The sequence below is a fragment of the Microcaecilia unicolor genome, chromosome 11 (assembly GCF_901765095.1).
Source record: "Microcaecilia unicolor chromosome 11, aMicUni1.1, whole genome shotgun sequence".
Classification (NCBI taxonomy): Eukaryota; Metazoa; Chordata; class Amphibia; order Gymnophiona; family Siphonopidae; genus Microcaecilia; species Microcaecilia unicolor.
In genome coordinates this window covers 169,163,869-169,187,151 of record NC_044041.1, presented here as the reverse complement: position 1 = coordinate 169,187,151, position 23,283 = coordinate 169,163,869, and the positions used below count along the sequence as shown (strand labels likewise).

Sequence of the window (23,283 nt, the reverse complement as noted above, 5' to 3'; positions counted from 1 at the left end):
AAGTTGTCTCCTATGGATGTATTACCATTCCTTGATTATGTAATATCGTTCTCTGTGTAATGATGGTTCTGTGGCTCACGTAATAACGTCCTCTGTATAATGACGGTTCTATGGATTATGTAATAACGCTCTTTGTATGATGATGGTTCTCTGTTAACTGTCGGTTAAGCGGATTATAAATGCCAAAATTAAATGAAATGGGAATATTATAAAGCACGCACTAAAATAGAGGGAACTCCCATGCCACACCCATGCTCCTAACATGGGAACGCTCCCTTTGTAATTATGCATGACAACACTTAGGTGTCCAGTTACAGAATAGTACCTAAGTGCACTTACTTGCATACCTGCTGTTTTACCCTTGTTTTGGTGCTCAATTACTGTTACCTCCTGTTTGCGCCTACACTTGTGTGCCAAATTAGCGCTTAGCTTAGGGTACCCTTATTGTATTGTTTGATATGGTCAATGGGGTTACCGAATTTTCACATGATTATTTGCTCATGGATTTGTCACTTCAGTGTCTCATGTTTGGTTGTAAATACGTTTGACATGCAGTATAAAGAAAGGCCTTTTTTAAAAAATGTCTAAATATATATATATACTTTTTGTGTGTGTGTGGTTGTTGTTGCTGCTGCTGAGGGCGTCCCATAGCAAGGTGGAGGGGTAGGGGAGGCCCCTCCAAAGCCTTAAATTTTTCTGGTTTCAGAGCGCAGCAAACACTGTACTTGCCTTTAACAGTGTCAGCATGCCACTGTACCCTCTAAGCAGAGGGGGGGGGGGGGGGTCCCCAACTGCATTGATGCCAGCAGGGGATGGTGCTTCAATATTGTGTTTTCAATTGCTAGGGACAGGCAGGTTCCCTGGAGCAGTGGCGTAGACAAAGGTGGGCCTGGGTGGGCCGGGGGCACATCCACTTAGGGCTCAGGCCCACCCATTTAGTGCTAGCTAGTGGGGATCCCAAGCTCTGCCAGCTGAAGACCTCCCCCTGATGGTGCTGAAAACACTCTCCACTTCAGCAGTCTAAGCTTCCTAAGCTGCTGATACTGGCCTCATCACATTGAAGGGGGGGGGGCGGAGAACACTTGGTGCCCACCCACTTCTTGACTAGGCCCACCCAAAATCTGGCTACGCCCCTGCCCTGGAGTCATGTAGAGCTTGCCTGTCCCTCACTATTAAAAATGTGATAGTGAAACAGCACCCCCCACTGGCAGGACTGTAGGTGGAGGACTCCCGCTTAGCTTAGAGGGAACTGTGCATGTCACCTCCTACACTACCGCAAGCCATTTTTCAGCGCACCTTCATAAAAGGACCCCTAGTAATTCAACTGGGGAAATGAAGTCTGGAGGTGGCACAGCAACACTGTTTAAATGAAATGTAAGTAGAGTGTTTGCTGAGTTCTCCCCATCCATACAGTGCAGGGGTTACACAGCCCTCCACCCCCCACCCCCGAACTGCAGGGACTGCTTGGGTGGTATATTTATACCACTGTAGTATGTGGGTACTTGGTTTAGTCATCTGAGTTCATGTTCAAAGAGTTTCTCTTGGAAATTGTGCTAAAAAGCAGGAAGAAAAATATCTCGATGCTTTAGCAGACTGCAGAAAAATGTCCCCTTTCACAAGAGCATCCCAATTAATTTTGCATTATCCTCCAAAGAAAAAGTGTATAAAAAATGAGAATACTGCAAGGATTTGATGACAAAACAGAGAAACTAATACCCAAAGCACTGCCCTTCAAATACTATAAATAAAAATAAAATTCCAGATACAGCCATTGAGTATCATCAGCACACTGTGCTCCAAACATATATTTTCTACAAAACAACAGGGCCACCCGCAGGACTCACCTGTTACAGCTTATTCAAAGAATGATTTTCCATACAGACTTCATTGGTATCAGTTGCCTGGACTGCTCCTCTTGTGAATTAAAGGCTGCATGTTTCTTAAAAATGCCATGGGGCATCTGCCTGGAAGGAGAGTATGTGTCAGGAAGGAGGTTGCTTCCCAGCATGGGAGTGTCCTTATACCTCCCTCTGCTGAGCACTGAGAAATATTTTTTTCAAAAATCAGGAGCGAAAGCCAATAACAATGTCTGAGAACTGGGATAATATTTTTTCATACTTGTACGTTTTAAATATACAAACAAGTGAACATACTTGTACAAAAAAGCCAGGTGAAAAGAAAAAGTGAACTATTTCTAGTCCTACCTAATAAAGTAACAGAGATCAAATTATCTTTACCGCTAAGCACTCAGCTATAGTTCACTACATGAGAACAATACAGTAGAGTCTCAATTCTCCGACCTGCAACAGACCCCCCCTGGTGACATCATCACGTTGCCATTAAGAAGTGCACAGGTTATTTTCCTATTTTCAGGCTTCATACACAGCTGCAGCTCCCTTCCTCACCCTCTCCATATATATATTATGGGGAGCCCTCAGCAATAAATAAATATGTAAAAGGCCTTTATACTGCTGGTTAGTGTTAATAAACAATACTGAAGTTAAACATAGATACCCTATGCCTGTTCTATATGCATAAAGTATGTTTTCTGTGCATTTTTTAAGGGGTTACCATTGCTTTCTGTATTATCTGACAATGGCTTGATCCCGCTTACGTAAGATAATCGAGATTGTACTGTACTGTCAAAGGATTTATGAGGATAAACAAAAATACAAGATATGAAGAAATATACAGGTTACGAAGAAGTTTCAGAGACCATAAATCAGTTCAAACACCACCAACAGGCCCTTCCTGGATACTCCTAACTGATAAGCCTCTTATTGTCAAGAATGAAGTCAAATAAGATGGGCCCCAAACAGAGGCATAGCCAGACCTCAGGTTTTAGAGGGGCCTGAACCCGAAGTGGAGCGGCACAAAATTTTGCCCTGCCCTCCCATTCTCTATTCTCCATGTGACCCCACATGCCTGAACTGGTGGGGGACCAAGGCCCTGCCAGTGGAAACCCTCCTCCAGCTGAAGCTTGACAGTTTTCTTGGGCCGTTTGCTCAAAGCCCCCATCCGTGTGCATGCTTGGTTTTCACAAAACTGAGCGCAGAAGGGAGAGACCCGCCTTCATTCTTGGTTTTCACATATGTGCAGGGGGGGGTGGTCGGCCTCCCTTGCTTATGCAGCAGCCCAGGAAACACAGCAAGCTTTAGTTGGAGGAGGGTTTCCCAGTGTGTGCCAGCGGCCAAAAAAGCAAACAGGATACTAGGAATTATTAGGAAAGGGATGGTAAATATGACCAAGAATATTGTAATGCCTCTGTATTGCTCCATTGTGCAACCTCATCTTGACTATTGCATTCAGTTCTGGTCACTGTATCTCAAAAAAGATATAGCGAAATTAGAAAAGGTTCAAAGAAGAGCGACCAAAATGATAAAGGGGGTGGAACTCCTCTCATATGAGGAAAGGTTAAAGAGATTAGGGCTACTCAGCTTGGAAAAGAGACAGCTGAGGGGAGGCATGATTGAGGTCTACAAAATTCTGAGTGGTGTAGGTGAATCAATTTTTCATTCTTTCCAAAAGTACAAAGACCAGGTGACACTCAATGAAATTACACTGACATACTTTTAAAACAAATAGTGGAGTGGAGGAGTGGCCTAGTGGTTAGGGTGGTGGACTCTGGTCCTGAGGACCTGAGCTCAATTCTCACTTCAGGCACAGGCAGCTAGCTCCTTGTGACTCTGGGCAAGTCACTTAACCCTCCATTGCCCCATGTAAGCCACATTGAGCCTGCCACAAGTGGGAAAGTGCAGGGTACAAATGTAACAAAAATAAAATAGGAAGAAATATTTTTTCACTCAAAGAATAGTTCAGCTCTGGAACTCATTTCCAGAGGATGTGGTAACAGCGGCTATCATATCTGGGTTTAAAAAAGGTTTGGACAAGTTCCTGGAGAAAAGGTCCATACTCTAGTATTGAGATAGACGTGGGGAAGCCACTACTTGCCCTGGGATTGGTAGCATGGAATGTGGCTACTATTTGGGTTTCTGCTAAGTACTTGTGACCTGGATTGGCCACTCTTAGAAGCAGGATACCGGGCTAGATAGATCATTGGTCTGACCTAGTATGGCTATTCTTATGTTCTTATGGCAGAACCTGAGGACCCCCACCAACCAAAGCAAAAGGCTGGTAAGTTGCAAATGTGCACATGTTACCCATGTGCGCAGTTTGCTATTGCAACTCAAATATGAGGCTTGTGAGTCAGCATTTTGGAAGCACCTCAGAGATTTTCTCTTGTTTAAGGCTATTCATTGTTTTAAGGGGCCCTTTTAGTAAGGCACGAAGACGCCTACTCGCATGCAACACGCATCAAATTAGAACTACCGCCCGGCTACCACGTGCCTGGGCGGTAATTCTTTTTTTTTTTTTATTATATTTTTATTAAAGGTTTTGTCATACAGAGAATACAAAAGTAAACACAAAATCAAACAAAACCCCCCCGGAAATTAACCCCCCTCCCCCCCCCAAAAAAAATCATAAGCATAATCAAAGTCTAAGTTCCATGGCAATACCTGGAGACAAATTGCAAGGTTACACAAGGTCAAGGAGTGCTATGTGGCTCCTGACAAAAAAGGTCTAAACGAGCCCAGGTCCTCAAAACAGACCTAATGTTTCGACACCTATGGGCCAAAATTGTTTCATATTTTCTGATCACGCATACATAACTCCACCATTCATTATAATTCAGGTACACATTATTTTTTCAATTGGAGACAATTAAATGCAAGGCAACAGCTAGCAGTATGTTATACAATTTCTTATCAGACTCCAAAAGAGGGATAGTAGGACAAGAAGCTCGTAAGATCACAACCTCATAAGAGAGCGCAGTGGACTCAGGCAAGTGAAAGATAAGACACATTTTTGACCAAATTAGTTGCCAGTAAGCTGTGACGTTTTTACAGTAGAAAACCATATGTGCCAGTGAACCATCTCTTTCCTGACAAGACCAGCAGTTGAAGTTGACACTCTTAGTGATTCTGGCCACTCGAGCAGGAGTCCAATAGGCTTTGTGGAAGATGAAATATGAGGATTGAGATATTGCTGCTGACTTCGTGGGACGTATGGAGTTAACCCAGAAAGTAGACCAATCAAATTCAGACGCATCCAAACCAAATTCCGCTTCCCAAGTCATCCTCAATGGAGCAACTGCATCAGCATATAGATCCTGAAGTTTTTTATATAGCAGAGAAGCCTTCTTACGACCTGATGTAATGGTGTGACAAAAGGAGATAAACTCTGAAGGATTCAAGATAAGTGAATTGGAGACCTGAAAGGTTGAAATATATGTGGAGATGTCCTTCCATGTGCCAGAATCTAGCAAAGAAACATTATACAATGCAGACAGAGCAGCAGGCGATAACAGAGTACCAGCAATATACAGTTGCGACAGCTGGGCGGTAATTCTAATTTTTACGCGCGTCCAATACATGCACCAGAAAATATTTTTTATTTTCTGGCGCACGGTGCTAACTGGGCGGTAATCGGTAGTGTACGCGCTGACGATTATCACTTGGTTAACGCGTGAGACCTTACTGCTAAGTCAATGGCTGGTGGTAAGGTCTGAAACCCAAAATGGACGTGTGCCAATTTTTATTTTGCCGCACATCCATTTTCTGCTAAAAAAAAGGCCTTTTTTGCAGGCATGCTGTAAAATGGACCTGCGCACATCCAAAACATGCGCCTACACTAGTGCAGGCCATTTTTGGCTCACCTTAGTAAAAGGACCCTTACGTGATGTATTTGTGTTCTGATTTTTCTGTTTTTGTATTTTGTTTATTGTATATTTTATGGATATTTTTTATTGTAATCTGACTTGGATAAGGGTGGAAAACAAATAATAAATCTAATCTAATCTATTTTTTAGCCAAGGAGGCATGTGTGGGAGCACAGAGTGGGCATTTCTGTGCTAATGTCAGACTTGTGAGTTCTTGTACCAAGTAGAGCGCTGCTGTGCCCAGTACTCGGACCAGGTTCTGCTTGGTGGCTGGACAACCCTGGGTTTCACCTGCGCTGACCGCCGTTCTCCAGAGGTTGAGCCCCTAGGTGCAGGCGGCCTGCAGGACTTACGGGATGGAGCTGGAAGCGGGGTGATGAATGTATCGGCCAGGCAGGCAGCAGGTCAAGAGAGTAATCCAGGTACAAGTGGCAGTCAGTAGGCAGGTGGCAGGCAAGAGAGTAATCCAGGTACAGGCGAAAGTCAGTAGGCAGGCGGCAGGCAAGACATTAATCCAGGTACAGGCAAAAGTCAGTAGGCAGGTGGCAGGCAAGAAAGTAATCCAGGTACAGGCGAAAGTCAGTAGGCAGGCGGCAGGCAAGAGAGTAATCCAGGTACAGGCGAAAGTCAGTAGGCAGGCGGCAGGCAAGAGAGTAATCCAGGTACAGGCAAAGTCAGCAACGAGGGACCAGTAGATAAGAAGTAGACCACAGAGTTAGAAACACCTACCAAAGTAGAAGCCGAAGCATGGAGTCCAGGGAGAGCTCAGCTGATAAAGTGCTGGCATCTGACATCAGCAGGGAGAAGGGGCACAGCCATAGGACAAGAGCAGGGGAAGGAGGAACCGGAAGACCAATAAGAGAGAAGCAAGGGAAGCCAGGCAGAGGAAGAGCAGACCCAGGTGGGTGGAAGCAAAGCAATCAAGGAGCCTGGAAGCCAGGCAGAGAGAGAGAGAGAGAGAGAGAGAGAGAAAGCAGAAACAGGTGCATGGAAGCAAAGCAATTAAGAAGCCTGCAACCACCGCTCTCTGAACCGTGGCATAGCCACAGGTGGGCCTGGGTGGGCCAGGGCCCACCCACTTAGAGCTCAGGCCCACCCAACAGTAGCACACATTTAGCGGTTGCTGGTGGGGATCCCAAGCTCCGCCAGCCTGAAGACATCCCCTGATGGTAATTAAAACGCTGCTCTCCACGATACTGGCACCTGTGCATGCTCAGTTTTCAGCGCATGCCTACTGCAGACTGCCAAGGTGGAAAGAAGCGTCTTCCCGCCAGCTCAGATATTTTTCTGGTGGGGGTTGGGAAGAACACTTGGTGCCCACCCATTTCTTGCCTAGGCCCACCCAAAATCTGTTGTCTGGCTACGCCTCTGCTCTGAACAAACCCAGAGAGGACTACACACACATGGCTCAGGCAGTGCCAGTCAAGTCTGCGTGTTGACGGGACCCCGCGCAGCCCGAGGACGCAGCTTGCGTTGAGGTAGGGGACACGACAGCTAATCAGTTAGCACCACTACATTATTGCGCACTAAGGGGTCCTTTTACTAAGCTACGGAGAAAAAAGGCCTTGTGGTAGCAGTGGGGGCCATTTTTCCCATGTGCCAGGGCCCTTTTTAGCCCCTGCTCCCCCCTCCCCCAAAAATAGCTATGCAGTAAGATAACTCTTACCATGTGGCCATGTGGTGGTGAGCACTTAAGGGCTCCTGTGGTAACCCGGCAGTAACCGGGCAGCACACAGCAATGCCTGATTACCACTGGGATAGTGCCACGCTATAAAAAAATGGCACACACTGGAGCCGGGACTTGCTCCAGCGGTAGTTCTGGAATAGAGTGCAGTAAGCCCGCATTGGGCTTACATCCGCTTTGTAAAAAGACCCCTAACTGATTAGTGCAGGATTAGCACATGAGCCTTTACCCCCTACAAAGTAGGTGGCGGTAAGGGCTCAAACGCTAATTTTTGTTAATGGCAACAGCGCATGGCCATTCCATCAGAAAATGGAAAAGCAGCTATTTTCCAGCCACAGCAAAAAACAGCCTTAGTACAGGAAAGACCCGCATAAAGGCATGCTAAAGCCACTTGTTCCTGCAGCTTTGTAAAAGGCTCTTTAAAGTCTTGGGGCCCTGTTTAATGGCAGATGACGTTTAATGTGAGCAAGTGCAAAGTGATGCATGTAGGAAAGAGGAACCTGAATTATAGCTACGACATGCAAGGTTCCACGTTAGGAGTCACGGACCAAGAAAGGCATAGGCGGTCGGTGGCCCAACTGTTTGGGGAGGCTAAAGGGGGCGGGGTTGTGGGGTGGGGCCAGGGGTGGGGTTATGGGGTGGGGCCAGGGGTGGAGCTTAAATCCATAATTGTCTGATAACACACAGAAAAAAAAATAAAAGTCACAATTAATACCTTTTATTAAATTTAGATATTAGATATGTATCATATGTCAAAGAATAAAGTGGTTGCTCAAAGCATATACTAACCACAATTGCTCAACTGCAAAACACTATGCACAACTTTGTGCAAAAACACACTCAGAACCTTACTGTACCATAAATATTACACTGGGCAGAACCTAATACACCAATATACCACCCATACGGAAAATGCAGACCGTCAACAATATGAAACAAGGGATCATATCATCACAATTCTCATGTAGAGCCACAAAACACTCTAATTTATGTTTAATGTGGGATTTTAAAAATGCCATAAATAAGTAAATAAATATAAACTTTTAAAGTTCAGTACCTGATTCTCAAAGTGGACATATGCATACATGCATACATTTTGGATGAATTGCAGCCACAATCCTTACCTTGCTGGGAGCTAATGGCACCTGCCACTTTCTTTTTGAAGGTGGCCATCATTTTCTTTGGCTTCACCACTGGGAAGATTGTGTCCATTTCGATCCAGTCTTCAATATCCTGCTGCTCATATGGTATCAAATGGACGTAACTGTTATTGGGTGGGTTTTCCAGCGGCAGCCACCAAACAGCCTGCTGCATGATGTGCAACCTTGGGATCCCCCTGAGAGGCACCAGGAAATCAAAATCATTGGGAGCGGAGACCTTCTGTCACATCTTTCAACTGCGAGGCTTCCAGTAGCAGCAGCAATGTAAGCGCTGCTTTCAGCCTGCCCCGGAAGCCTTCTCTGGACAGCGTCCTGCCTACGCGGAAAGCTGTACAGAGAGTGCTTCCGGGGCAGGCTGAAAGCAGCGTTTACATTGCTGATGCTGCTGCAACCGGAAGCCTCGCAGTTGAAAGACGTGACAGGAGCGGACTGCGGAGGGGGAGAGGCTAGAGCGATACCATGCTAGTCAGGGGACAGGGGTGAAGGAAAGCCATGTAGCACCGCAGTGCATTGCACCGCACCGGGGGGGGGGGGGGGTAAAGACAGCACTACCGCACACACACACGCACCAGTCGGGGGGGGGAGGGAGATGTTCAAGTCAGCACCGGAGCACCCTCTCACGAGCTGCACCCGGTGCGGTCCGCCCCCACCGCCCCACCCTTGCTGCACTTGTGGCTGGGGAGGCTTAGCCTCCCCAAGCCTCTTATACCGGGCGCCTATGAAGAAAGGGATCTAGGTGTCGTCGTTGATGATACGTTGAAACCTTCTCCTCAATGTGCTGCTGCGGCTAAGAAAGCAAATAGAATGTTAGGTATTATTAGGAAAGGAATGGAAAACAAAAATGAGGATGTTATAATTAATGCCTTTGTATCGCACCTTGGTGCGACCGCACCTCGAATATTGTGTTCAATTCTGGTCGCCGCATCTTAAAAAAGATATAGTGGAATTAGAAAAGGTGCAGAGAAGGGCGACGAAAATGATAAAGGGGATGGGACGACTTCCCTATGAGGAAGGCTTAAAGCGGCTAGGGCTCTTCAGCTTGGAGAAAAGGTGGCTGAGGGGAGATATGATAGAGGTCTATAAAATAATGAGTGGAGTTGAACGGGTAGATGTGAAGCGTCTGTTTATGCTTTCCAAAAATACTAGGACTAGGGGGCATGCGATGAAGCTACAAAGTAGTAAATTTAAAACGAATCGGAGAAAATGTTTCTTCACTCAACATGCAATTAAACTCTGGAATTCGTTGCCAGAGAATGTGGTAAAGGTGGTTAGCTTAGCAGAGTTTTAAAAAGGTTTGGATGGCTTCCTAAAGGAAAAGTCCATAGACCATTATTAAATTGGACTTGGGGAAAATCCACTATTTCTGGGATAAGCAGTATAAAATGCCAGATATTTGTGACCTGGATTGGCCACTGTTGGAAACAGGATGCTGGGCTTGATGGCCCTTTGGTCTGTCCCAGTATGGCAATATTTATATTCATTTTTAGTGCATGCTAAAAATTAGCCCACGCTAGTGCTAGAGTTACCCATATATTCATATAGGTGTCTCTAGTGTTAGCGTGCGCTAATTTTCGCTAAAAATGTTAGCGCGCCTACTGCACAGTTTAGTAAATAGGGCCCTTGGGGGCCTTTTACAAAGTTGCAGTAAGAGTTAGCTTAAAATGACTTCCTATGGAATGTGCTCAGGTGTTCTGTGGTAATTTTCCATGCTAGACTAGAAAAATGTTATTTTAATTTTATTGCAGAGGAGGTGTGTCTGGGGCAGAGAGTCAGTGTTTCTGTGCTGATCAGTTAGCGCATCTACACTACTGCATGCTGATTAGCATAGGATTAGTACGTGAGACCTTACCGCCTACAAAACAGCTGTCGTAAGTGCTCACACGCTAATATTTTTAATTGGCCACGTGCTCTTGGCAAAATAAGCAAGTAGTCCAAAATGAAGCACAAAGGGCTCTCAAGAATGGAACAAGTATACTTTATTGATGACCCAACAGTGTTTCAGCGTAAACCAACACCTGCCTCAGGGGTCAATCAACCAAGCAACCCTAAATACTTGAATGGTTGCTCACAATAAGCACATGGTCATTAATTCAAAAAATAAGAAAATCATCCGTTTTCCAGCTGTGATAAAAATAGTCTTAGCATGTGGGAAAGACCCGTGTCAGGGTGTAGAGGCCACTTTTTACTGCAGCTTAGTAAAAGGTGTAGAACGAGTAGAAGTAAATTGATTTTTTACTCGTTCCATAAGTACCAAGACTAGGGGACACTCGAGGAAGTTACATGGAAATACTTTTAAAACAAATAGGAGGAAATATTTTTTCACTCACGAATAGTTAAGCTCTGGAACTCTTTGCCAGAGGATGTGGTAACAGCGGTTAGTGTATCTGGGTTTTAAAAAAGTTTGGACAAATTCCTGGAGGAAAAGGCCATATGCTATTGAGACATGGGGAGCAACTGCTTGCCCTGGGATTTGTAGTATGTTGTCACGATTTGGGTTTCTGCCAGGTACTTGTGACTTAGCTTGCCCACTGTTTGGAAAACAGGATACTGGGCTAGATGGTTGCTCTTATGTTATGTTCTCATGTAAAGCTTAGCGCACGCTAATGCCCGTTAGTGCAGGCTAAGCTTTAGTAAGAAGGCCTCTTTGGGTCTCTTTTACAAAGCTGCAATAAGTATTAAAATGTGCATAATGCAACAAAAAAAGCTGCTATACCGCGGGGCGCTCTGTTGTAATTTCAGGATATCCGTGCACAGGTGGCATGTCTGGGGGCGGAGAGTGGGCGTGTTCTGTGCTAATCAGTCAGTGCATCTACATTGCTACATGCTAACCCGATTAGCATGTGAGCCCTTATCACCTACATGATGGGTGGCAGTTAAGGGCTGACGTGCTAATTTGTTTTAATGGCCGCACACTAATGGCAAAATTAGCACGTGGCCATTAATACAAAAAAAAATAGGAGATTCGGCCATTTTACCTCAGCAGAAAACATGCCCTTTTTAGTGCGCAGGGAAAGACCCATGCAATGGTGCACTAAGACCACATTTTACTGTTGTTTGGTAAAAGGGCCCCTTAGATCCAACGCTATCCCTGCATGGGGCTTTCCTGCATGCTAAAGCCACTTTTAGCGCAGCGGTAAAATGACCCTATTTTCCACTTTGTCTACCAATGGCCATGCAATAATTTACCCTTATTAGGGTGCGGCCCTTAGCACACGAGCCCTTATCGACATCTGTTTTCTAGGCGGTAAGGGATCCAGCACTAACTGTGCACTAATTAGTTAGCGCACAGCGATGAAGCTTCACTAACCAATTAGCACTGGTCACACCTAATCTCCGCCGCAGACCCGCCACCACAACGCAGGAAAGAGCCGCATGGGTAGCACGCACTGAACGCAAAACTAACACGGGGTGACTGAGCACATCCTGCAGTAGTGCCTTTTACCCTGTGCTTACTGCCACAGGAGCCAACTTTTCGAAATTATTTGGAGTGCTAAGCCCAATGAAAATAACCCCTCCTTAAGCACATAAGTAATGCCACACTGGGAAAAGACCAAGGGTCCATCGAGCCCAGCATCCTGTCCACGACAGCGGCCAATCCAGGCCAAGGGCACCTGGCAAGCTTCCCAACGTACAAACATTCTATACATGTTATTCCTGGAATTGTGGATTTTTCCCAAGTCCATTTAGTAGTGGTTTATGGACTTGTCCTTTAGGAAACCATCTAATCCCTTTCCCTGAATACCTTGGACACATACAAGCAATTTTCTCAGTATTGGGGGTGTTCAAGCACCCCCAGAGTCAGCTCCTATGTTTACCGCTGCTTAATAAAAGGGCCCCTTAATTTTTTTTTTCACCCTGCAGGTAGCTACAGCAGTAATTCGCAGAGTGCTATAAAGCCTCTCATTGGAGCTATGCATTACCAGCAAGGACCGCCAGGGAGCGCTTCCTACAGCCCCCACCCACCCCATGAAAGCGCAGACACCTGAGGCGGACTGGCTGCAATCTCCTGTGCCTCACATCTGGCCGGAGCAAGAGAAGAGAAACCTTAGGCTGGATCCAGTTTCTCTAAACAATGCCCGGCATTGTCTGCCTGGCTGGAAGATCTCCAGCATCATCCCTCCGCCCTCCCGTGTGCCTTCTCCGCCTCTCCCTCCTCACGGGGCTGAGAAACGTAGAATCACAATGTATCCGACGGCAAAGGTCGCTGTGTTGTGCCCAAGGAGGTTCTAACCTGCCCCTATGGACTACATTTCCCAGAGGGCAAAGCGGAAGCAGGTGGCACTACCTGCCCAGGCTGTAGAGCACAGAAATCCCGTGCCTGACTTCTCGTTGAATTAGGTTACATATAATGATCAGGGTATTTTGAATGGGGCAGGGAGGAGGAATATTAAAAATAACTAGTTTGAAATGTGCAGAAAGTCTAAATTGCTTAAAGGTACAAGAATGTGAGAAGCATCCCATGCTGACTTTTGCATTAAACGTTTGCATTAGCCTGACTCTAAACTGAACAATGCCAGTTCCCTGAATACCTGTGATACACTAGAGGGCAACAGCTTTTATTTAATACAATCCCAGGTCTCCTATCTAACCTGGCAGTTTGATAATATGCCGCAGCAGTTTAAAACTGAAAGGCAATAAAACCCGATTTTAAGTATAGGTGCAAGTTGAGAGTGGATTAGAAGCTCTGTACTAGGGTAGAGGGGGTGGGGGTGGCAGTGACCCCTGAAAAGACTACAACTCCCGTCATGCCCCAGGTGTATTTGGATGCCTTGGAACAGCTGACAGCCGAGGGAACCTGTCTAGGCAGCATTAGGATAAGAGAAAGGGGGGCGGAAAATACACCTTAAGAACGATCCGATGTGAGGCTGGGGCTCGTTGGATCTGTTTTCGGATGCTGGAAACCGCTGAAAACATGCGAGGGGAGAAAGCCAGGCACTAGAGGGGGGCAGAAAGCAACACTGCAGCGGGGGAGGAGGAGGAGGAGGAGAGAGGGAGGCAGGAAGATGGTGGCACCGGGAAAAGCATCTCCCCAGCCAGGCGAGAGGGATCGGTAACGGAGGACGAGTTCTCGCCGCTGCCAGGTGTTGAGAGATGTGGTTGGGGGTGCATCCAGGCACAGCCCCCCTGGGGAGATGCTTCCTCCCTTGGACGGGTGACAGGAGCACATAGGAGACGGAGCCTTGGCAGATCTAAAAGCGGTGGCACTGGTATTTCTTGCGCGTGCAATGGTGAGAGGACCGCACTCGCGCTAGCTCTGGGCTATGGTCGGGGGCTTTCCTGCAGGACTGTCCTTGGAGCTGGACCCCGACAATCAGGATTCGGGGGGCCTCGGGGGTCAATGAGTTGCGCTGCCTCCATGGGTCACCCCAGGAGGGCATTGGAGAGCTTGAATACGGAGGAGACGGCGGGGGGATCCTTCTGCGACTCCCCTGTACAATCCTGAGGAAGTAGGTGACAGGTGAGAGAAGGCCGGGGTGGGGGAGGGGAGGGGAGGGATCCAAAGCTTGTTACTGAATTGTGGCAAGGGGGAGGGGAGGGGAGCCCAGGCCGGCTGCTGCTCCACTGTAATCTTACGGGCAGGATTCAGTCGCAGCCGTTGCACTAAACAGGTCTCTGGGGGCACGTTTACTGGTGAAGGGAACCGGTGCATGTCCGTGTTTACTACTGTAAGAGAAGCAAACCGGTTATACACCATAATACTTAGTAAACCGTGCATCTGTGCTGAAAGTCAATGAACATTTTGCGGTTTTGCCCTGTATAGGCTTCTCGCCTTTCCAGTTTCCGGTCACAGGTGCTCCCTTTCAGCTTAGGAGAAACTGCTGCTGATGCTGTATGTAGGACAACTAGCTGAATATTAATCAAATAAAATTCATTGATGGGATTCCAGAGCTGAAAGGGGTTACCTGTAAGGCAGCTGTCAAGAGTGCCCTGGAGTGGAGGCAGCAGGATGCCCCCTTAAGCTGTTTATGTGGGTTTTTAAAAATATTTATGTATTTAAAGGAATAATGGCACTCTTTCTTCCAAACCATTCAGAGTGACACTCTAAGCTGCTGTGAACTAGGAATGAGATGGATTCCCTGGCACCAAGCTGAATTTACAGATAAAGAGGCACAGTTCAAGAAATCTATCTTCCTCCCTCTACCTGCAGGTGTTTTTGTACCATGTCAACCTTTCTGGGAAACAGCCCACAGCTAACCATTCTGTGCAAAGTCTCACTCCCCTTAGCTTATTATTCAGGAGCCCTACAAAGGAGGATTTTTAAAAGCTCTGAGTTTTGTCAGGGCTGAAACACAGAATTACGGTATCTGAATGCCTTAAATGATCTTTTTGAGGATGTGTTGAAAATGTAAAAGCAGCATGGGGACCAGAGGGCTTGGGGTTGAGAAAGCGTTCCATTTCTGATGATGTTTTAGAAATGAAAAGGGTAGTGTGGGGACTTGACTATGAGACTGAGTAAATTTTTCTATCCATACTTGTACCCTTACCCCTTTACCCTTATATTTCCCAACATGGAGACCCAAAATGGTTTGCATAAAAAATATAATACATCAGTGTAGCATAATATCATGAATACAATAATGAAAGCCCCTAATGCAGTTCTACCGTATCCCCACTCTGACAATGGAAGTGATGAGCCACATCACATAAATCTCCTAGACAATAATATTTTCTCCCAGTCAACACAAAAAGAAAAAAGAAACTTACCACGTCAATACAAGCAAATTAAAAATATAAAAAACTTAACAAAAATAGAGGATCCTAACAAAATAACAGTAGGTCCCATTTCCTATTCAAGAACTTGTCTGTGATTTTTGTTTTGCCCATGGACAAGTAAAAATTCTTCCATGTATCTTAGGCTTTACTTAAGGGGTTCATGGATTTGATATTCTGCCTTTCTGTAGCAGAACCAAAGTGGTAAAAAAAAAACAACAACAAGGCAAGCGATCTGCAAATTCCAACGTGGAAAATAAACCAGCAGATCAATATAACATCAAAAGGATTTTATTAATGATACCGTATATCAGAAAGTTGCCGGACACAGGCCGTGTTTCGCCCAAAGGGGCTGCGTCAGGGGCTAAACTAGAACCTTCTGATAGGGACAATTATAATGCTCATAAAGGAAAAAGAAAAACCAGCAAGTCCTGTTTTATGTTTAAAGCGCCAAGGGATACTCCACTACTAACTCATCACAACCAAAGTGGTTTACGTATATTATATGCAGGTACTTTCTCTGGCCATAGTGGGCTCACAATCTTAGCTGCCCTTTTACTAAAGGGTTGGTGTGCAGTGACTGGCTTGCTGCATACCAGTCCAGAATTATCACCTGAAAACCTGACTGGCTGGGTGTATCGTGAAGACTGGAGCAGGCACCCATGAAGCATGGTGGCACTGTCTACAGGTTGCCCATGCTGAAGATGGCTCTGAATAAAGATGATACCCTGTTTAATACATTCCTGTCTAGTCTTCAAGAGCTGCATTGTCTTCATGGGTTGAAAGCAAAACCGGACTAATGCAAATAGTGATGTTTCCCAAATATCAAAGTCAATCAGAGGATGCATTATAATAGGAGTGCTAAATAAAAAGGCTTGGTGGGGGGGCACAGGAGGGGATGTTGAAGCAAAGCGGTGAGAAGGCTTCCAAAGATGACAGCATTATATATGGTAATGACTGAGGAATTCCCTGTCCCTATGAAGTTGCCCTGCAAGCAATTTTTAAATAACCCTTGTGGTTGAAAAGTATACAGGTACTTTGTAACTAATTTGGAAACCCTCCTGCTGTGTGTGCAGGTGATGGGTAAAATAGCATCCACACTTCTGAAAATGTCAAGTACGTGCAGTCATACACTCTTTTCCTCTCTTAACGTAAACTCCCCCCCCCCCCAAGGACTGCCCCTTTTTAACTCAGCTGAAACTCTACACGCTCTGGAAACCTTTTCTGAAGGTTGCAAACTACAATTTTCAGACAGGCCAGTTTACCTGGGTAAATTGCTTTGGAATTGCCATATCTGTGTTTCTTTTGAAGGGTCTGATCGTTTTAATTTCAAGTGTCTTACATGCATGAATAGTTCTGAAGATCTCTTTTGGTAACTTGATGAGGAGTTACTTTGATGTAGTGAGATAGTCTGGAAAGATGTCCCACCTCCAGGCTGGTGCCATTCTCTTCATTGTGTGTCTGGTCTTGCACGTGTGCTGGTTTTGTCTCTAAATTCTGACCCATTTCACTGGTGTAGGATCCCTCTTCACATTTTCTGCACTGGATAATATATACCAGTGGTTCTTAACTCAGTCCTCAGGACACATCCAGCTAGTCAGGTTTTCAGGATATCCACAATAAATATGCATGAGAAACATTTGCATTCACTACCTACTTTGTATGCAGATTTATCTTATGAATGTTCATTGTGGGTATCCTGAAAAGCTGACTGGCTGGGTATGCACCAAGGACTTGATTTAGAACCCCTGACCCAGTGGTTCCCAAACCTGGTCCTGGAGGCACCCCATCCAGTCTGGTTTTTAGGATACCCACAATGAATATTTGTGAGAGAGATATGCATGCACCGCCTCCACTGTATGCAAATCTATCGCATCAATATTCATTGTGGGTATCCTGAAAACTTGACAGGCTGGGGTGCCTCCAGGACCAGGTTTGGGAACTACTACCCTGACCTATGGTGGCTTCTTTCTGTAGGGCATAGCTTCTCAACCCAGTCCTCATGTCACACCCAGCTAGTCAGGTTTATAGATTATCAACAATGAATATCCATGAGATAGATTTGCATACCAAGGAGGCAGTGCATATTAGGACCGCTGAGAGGGGGGACAAGATTCCTCTGCGCCTGGCCACCAAGGGGGGCCCGGCGCCAGAAGCCCAGATGAGATCCAGCATCATCACTCCTTCTAACCCCCCTCCCCCATCCCCAGTCCTTTGCTTGCCTGGAGTCATTGAATGGCAGGCAGCAGTGATCAAGAGACACTACTCTGCCAGCCATGGGTCCTTCTTCATGTCACATCCTGCCTATGTGGAAACAGGAAGTTGCTTCACAGGAGGCAGGCAGTGTTGCCAGGTGGGCGGTTTTACCGCCCAATTGGGCGGTTTTCTGCGACCCGCCGCAGGAAAGTTTTGCCCGCAGCAGGTTGTGGTTTTTTGGGCTCCTTTTGGTTCTTTTGGGCGGTTTTAAAAGCGGTTTTTTCGGCCGCGGGGGGCGGGGTTAGTGACGTTTTGGGCAGGGTTAGTGACATTTTGGGCGGGGCTGATGACGGGGGAGGCGGGGCCGATGACGGCGGGGGCAGGGTTGATGACGGCGGGGGTGATGACGTGCGGGTGGGGGTGTCAGGGGCGGGGTTTGACTTTGGGCGGGTTTTGGGCTGGATTTGGGCTCGATTGGGTGGGAAAAAATTTTTCCACCTGGCAACCCTGGAGGCAGGACACAGCAGGAAGAAGGACCAGTGGCTGGCAGAGCAGTCTGTCTTGATCGCTGCTGCCTGTCATTCACTGACTCCAGGCAAGTAGAGGACTGGGGGTGATGGTGGGGGGGAGGGGGCTGTGGCAGTGGTGGGCCCCTTAACATTATTTGCTCTGGGCCCAGCTTTGTCTCTTGGCAGCCCTGGTGCATATAAATTTATCTCATGCATATTTATTGTGGATATGCTGAAAACCCAACTGGCTTGGTGTGTCCTGAGGAGTAGGTTGAGAGAAGAATAGATGTAGGGTTGTGTGATGCGTACTGGGCACAGCTTTGTGTGGTATCTTGCAGAATTTTGTGTCTGTTCCATTTTGAGTTTCAGAACAATTCAGGAATTTAAGACATTGAAGAGCTAACTAGATATCTTATTCTTAGTGCCCTAACTTTTTTTTATTTTTTCTTAACACGTAAAGATAACTAGATTATAAAGCTTAGATATTTTAATTGTGCCGGGGAGTTCTTGTACATAAAAATTAACTAATGGAGAAAAAATTTCCCTCTTTCCCCTTTTTCTTCAACCTCTCTGAATTAGACATTAGAATGGATGAACTTCCCAAAACAGCCAGACAAGCAGATGAAACCTGGAGGCATGCAGATGAAAATGAAGTGTGGAAATTCAATGCTGCTGGCACTCCAGAATTCAGCCACTATAGCCAAGGGGTGGTGAACCCTTTCTGGACAGCTGTCTTTGACTATGAGGCTACAGCAGATGAGGAACTGACCCTGAAGAGAGGAGACCTGGTGCATGTGCTGTCCAAAGATGCAAAGGTCTCTGGTGATGAGGGCTGGTGGACTGGAAAAATCAGGGACAAGGTGGGAATCTTCCCGAACAACTATGTGGTTAGTGACCTCAAGTACACTAAGCTGCCGGGCACGTTGAAGGAGTGCCCACCACCCTTGGAGATCGATTTCCAGGAGCTAGTGCTAGAGGAGATTATAGGAGCTGGTGGCTTTGGGAAGGTCTACAAAGGCGCTTGGAGGGGAGATGAGGTGGCTGTGAAGGCAGCGAGGCAGGACCTAGATGAGGACATCAGCGTGACTGTGGAGAATGTCAGGCAAGAGGCCAAGCTCTTCTGCATGCTGCACCACCGCAACATTATCGCCCTGAGAGGAGTGTGCCTGAAGCCCCCCCACCTCTGTCTGGTGATGGAATATGCTCGTGGAGGGGCATTAAACCGAGCTCTGGCAGGGAGGAAGGTGCCACCACATGTGCTGGTGAACTGGGCTGTACAGATAGCCCGAGGGATGAACTACCTCCACAATGAAGCCATTGTGCCGATCATCCACCGGGATCTGAAGTCAATTAACAGTGAGTAGATATCAGGCTTTGCTTTTGTTTGTTTTTTTTTTCAAAGGGATTTGTGGAGAAGATTTCACACATGAGTGTTGTTTTTAGAGAATGTCTTCCTCAGCCTCAGTCGCCTTGCACAGCAATTTTGGGTCACATCTGAGAGGAATGTTATGAACAGGACGATAAGTTTTCTAGAATGTACTGGAAGAATGGACATTATACTATAGCTTTACATGTCTGGGCTCCACTTCTCGGTGCCTGTCCTAGAACTCTCCATTCCTAGAGGTGACAGGTTCTGTATTCGTACATCCATCCCCTGGGCCCTCCAGGCATAGGGCTGATGGGCTCTGTATCCCTACACCTGGCATCCAATGGGACAGATTTTCAGACTGTCCCTAATGAATATACATGAGAGAGATTTGCGTTGTCTACTCTCTCCCTTGTATGCAAATCTCACACATGGATATTTTTTAGGGGCATCCTGAAAGTTTGATTTGCTGATGGCCGTTGAGGACTGGGAGTGAATACCAAGGCCTTAATCCTTCAATTGTACTTCCTCTATAACTCCTAATTTCTGGGATCCCTCAGCTTCATTAGGAGGAAGAGCCTAGTGGTTAGAGCAGTGTGCTGAGAACCGGGGGGGGGGGGGGGGGGGGGGGGGGGGGGGGGGGGAGCAACAAGAGTTTGATCCCATTGCTGCTCCTTATGGCCTTGGGCAAATCAGTTAACCCTCCACTGTCTCAGTTACAAACTTAGGGGTCCTTCATTAGCACAGATTTAGCCTGTGCTAATGAAGTAGTGTGTGTTAAGTGCCGTTCAGCCCATAGTAATACCTACCGTACCTGAATGTAGCTCGGCTTCAGCTCTGTTATCAATGTTTCTGTTACTTATTGGTTTCTATTCCAGCTCCTCAATTGAAGACTGCCCAGAGGGGGTATTTGACAAATAAAACAGTTCAACAGCACCATTTTTACACCCAACACAGAAAATAAAATTTTATTAAACATGAATTAATGGAAGCACAATAAATCCCCCCTCCCCCCCAATTCTGTAAAAGTTGTCAAAAATAGCACGAACAAACTTGGGTCTGCATGCAAGTTAATTAAATAACAAGCTTTCTAACAAGCAATTATTGGCACTAAATCAAATTTAATTGAAATTTACACGTGATTTGAAAAAGGAGGCGTGGAAGTGGGAGGGTTATGGACAGAATCGGAGCACTCCTAGCATTTGTGTGTGTTATTATAAAATATGGAGGATATGTGCCCAACTTAGGCACATACATTTGCACCATGTTTCAGTTGGTGCAAATGGCCGTGCCTAAAGTTAGGCGTGATTCCCGGACGTAAGTGCTATTCTATAAACCACGCCTAACTTTAAGCCTGGCTCATAGAATAGCACTTTTTTTGGCACTGATTTGTTTTTGATGCCTTATGTAGAATCCAGCTCTTAATGCATAAAATTGTGCACGTCGGTTACAGAATACTGCCAGTTACACACATAATTGTTAAATTAGGCGCTAATTGGTATGAATGATTGGCTATAATTGGAGTTAACTGGCACTAATTTGCAGTTACGCCCATCACTGTACTTAGTCAATATTGGATAACCTTACCGCCCAATATTCAAACGTAAATGGCTGCTAAAATGGCTTTTAAGTGGCTTTCTAGCACTGAGTTTTGCCGCTTAGCAGCTTAAAAATAGCCGGGTATATCGGGCGATATAACCGGCTATCTGCCGATTTTTAAAGCGAGAGTGGTCAAGTTTGGTGGCCATGTTTGGCCGCCACAATAGGTGGAATAACTTTGGCCGGTCTCACTTTTAAGTGGACAGTTCTGAATGTCAGCGTGGCCAGTTAAAATAGAACCGGCCAAAGTTACATAGTAACATAGTAAGTGACAGCAGAAAAAGACCTGTACGGTCCGTCCAGTCTGCCCAACAAGATAAACTCATATGTGCTACTTTATATGTATACTTGACCTTGATTTGTATCTGCCATTTTCAGAGCACAGACCGTAGAAGTCTGCCCAGCACTATCCCCGCCTCCCAATCCCTATCCCCACCTCCCACCACTGGCTCTGCCACCCAATCTCCGCTAAGCTTCTGAGGATCTATTTCTTTTGAACAGGATTCCTTTGTTTATCCCACGCTTTTTTGGATTCTGATACCGTTTTCATCTCCACCACCTCCCTCGGGAGGGCATTCTAAGTATCCACCACTCTCTCTTGAAAAAATACTTCCCTGACAGTTTTCATGAGTCTGTCCCCCTTCAATCTCATTTCATGTCCTCTGGTTCTACCGCCTTCCCATCTCCGGAAAAGGTTCGTTTGCGGATTAATACCTTTCAAATATTTGAACATCTGTATCATATCACCCCTGTTTCTCCTTTCCTCCAGGGTATACATGTTCAAAGTTAAAACAGATATTCAGTGCCGGTATCCAGAAACAGACCGACATTGACTATCGGGGTTTAGCGCTGACCGCGAGAGACAGCCGGCTATTGCCCGTGGTCTGAATATCAGGGCCTTAGTGCATAATTTCTTTAGTGCACAACTGCTGGAAGGGGTGGACTGAGAAGAGTGGTCTGGGCCCCCCAGGCAGTGAAGATCATTGGGTCCCTCCCAGTCCTGCTGCCTCCCTCTCCCCCTGCCACTGACCTTTTCCTTTGGTCCTGCAGCTAAATCGTCCATCTGCTGCTGAACCCGGCCTGCGCTTGTGGAAGAAGAAAGTGACTTTAGTCAAGTGCGGGCTGCAGCAGATCGCCGATTTAGCTGCCGGTACCCCTGCCTGCAAAGGGTGGGGTTTGGGGATGGGAGCGCAGAAGGGGAGGAGACGGGCACCCCGGTCCCGGAGGAGAAAGAAGGACGTCACAGTTTGGGCATGTGGGAGGGAAGCACTGGCCCCCTCCCCCACAGCCCTCGGGCACTGCCCGTTTGCCTGTCAGGCTGCCTCTGCCAATTAGTGTCAATAACTGCTTGTTAACATCAAATTATCAGCACTGATTAGCATATTGAATCCAGGGGCTACCCTACAATTCTAAAAATTTGTGTGCCCAAATTTGCACGTAGTGTGTAAATTTACACATGCAAGTTACAGAATAAGGTCAGTTGCATGTGTATCTTAATTTAATATTGAGTTGACAATTGGTGTTAATCTATAATTGGCCTTAATTGACACCAGTTAGCAATTGTACACATAACTGCCCTCAGTCGCTATTCAATAAGTTGTGCACTCAAATTCTAGAGTGCAGAGTTTCAAGGGGGCATAGACTAGAGAGGGGTAAAAGCAGGTTGTGTGGGGGTTATCAGGTAGTTAGGCACACGGACCCGATAGTCAGAGCTATTTAATCAGCCAGGAACAGCCCCTGACCAGTAAACTACTGCTTAGCCGGCTAAGCTGAATATTAGCTCTCAGCGCAGAGCAGCTAACTGGCTATATCACACAGTATAGTCAGCTATCCTCGAATATTCAAGCGCTGGCCAGCTAAGTTTAGCGTTCAAATCAGACCTAATAAATAGCAGTTCAATCTTTGCCCACTATTAACTGAACCGGCTAGCCCTGAATATTCACATAGCTGGTTAAATTAGAGCCAGCCAGAAAAACCTCCGGATATTCAATTCCGGCCACTGGAAACAGCCAGGCATTGAATATCCAGGCCCAGCGCCACCGCCGGCTGAATATTGGGGGGATGGGTTATAGAATACTTGCATTTACACACCTAGTGGAGCATTTATGCCAGCCATTGAGCTGGTGGAAGTGCTGGTGGCGAAAATTAGGTGTGTAAATGCAGACTTATGTTAGTATTCTATAATGGGTGTGGCGTATACAACTGCCATTATAGAATTTGCACGTGAAAGGGCATAATCGAACGGGGCGCCCAAGTTTTCATGAGGGTGTCCTCGCAGGACGGCCTCGAAAAGGGGTGGGGCAACCTGTATTATCGAAACAAGATGGGCGTTCATCTTT

General features: G+C 46.3%; 1 protein-coding gene across 1 annotated transcript in view; it reads left to right on the top strand.

Annotated features, from left to right (window-relative positions):
• The first annotated feature begins 13,354 nt into the window (after positions 1-13,354).
• Positions 13,355-23,283, top strand: part of MAP3K10 (mitogen-activated protein kinase kinase kinase 10) — an 88,776-nt gene continuing 78,847 nt past the window's right edge. Inside the window, exons 1-2 of the mRNA XM_030219615.1 lie at positions 13,355-14,021; positions 18,559-19,335. Coding sequence (XP_030075475.1) covers positions 18,567-19,335 — 769 coding nt within the window. The 5' untranslated portion in view covers positions 13,355-14,021; positions 18,559-18,566. The remainder of the gene's footprint in view (positions 14,022-18,558; positions 19,336-23,283) is intronic.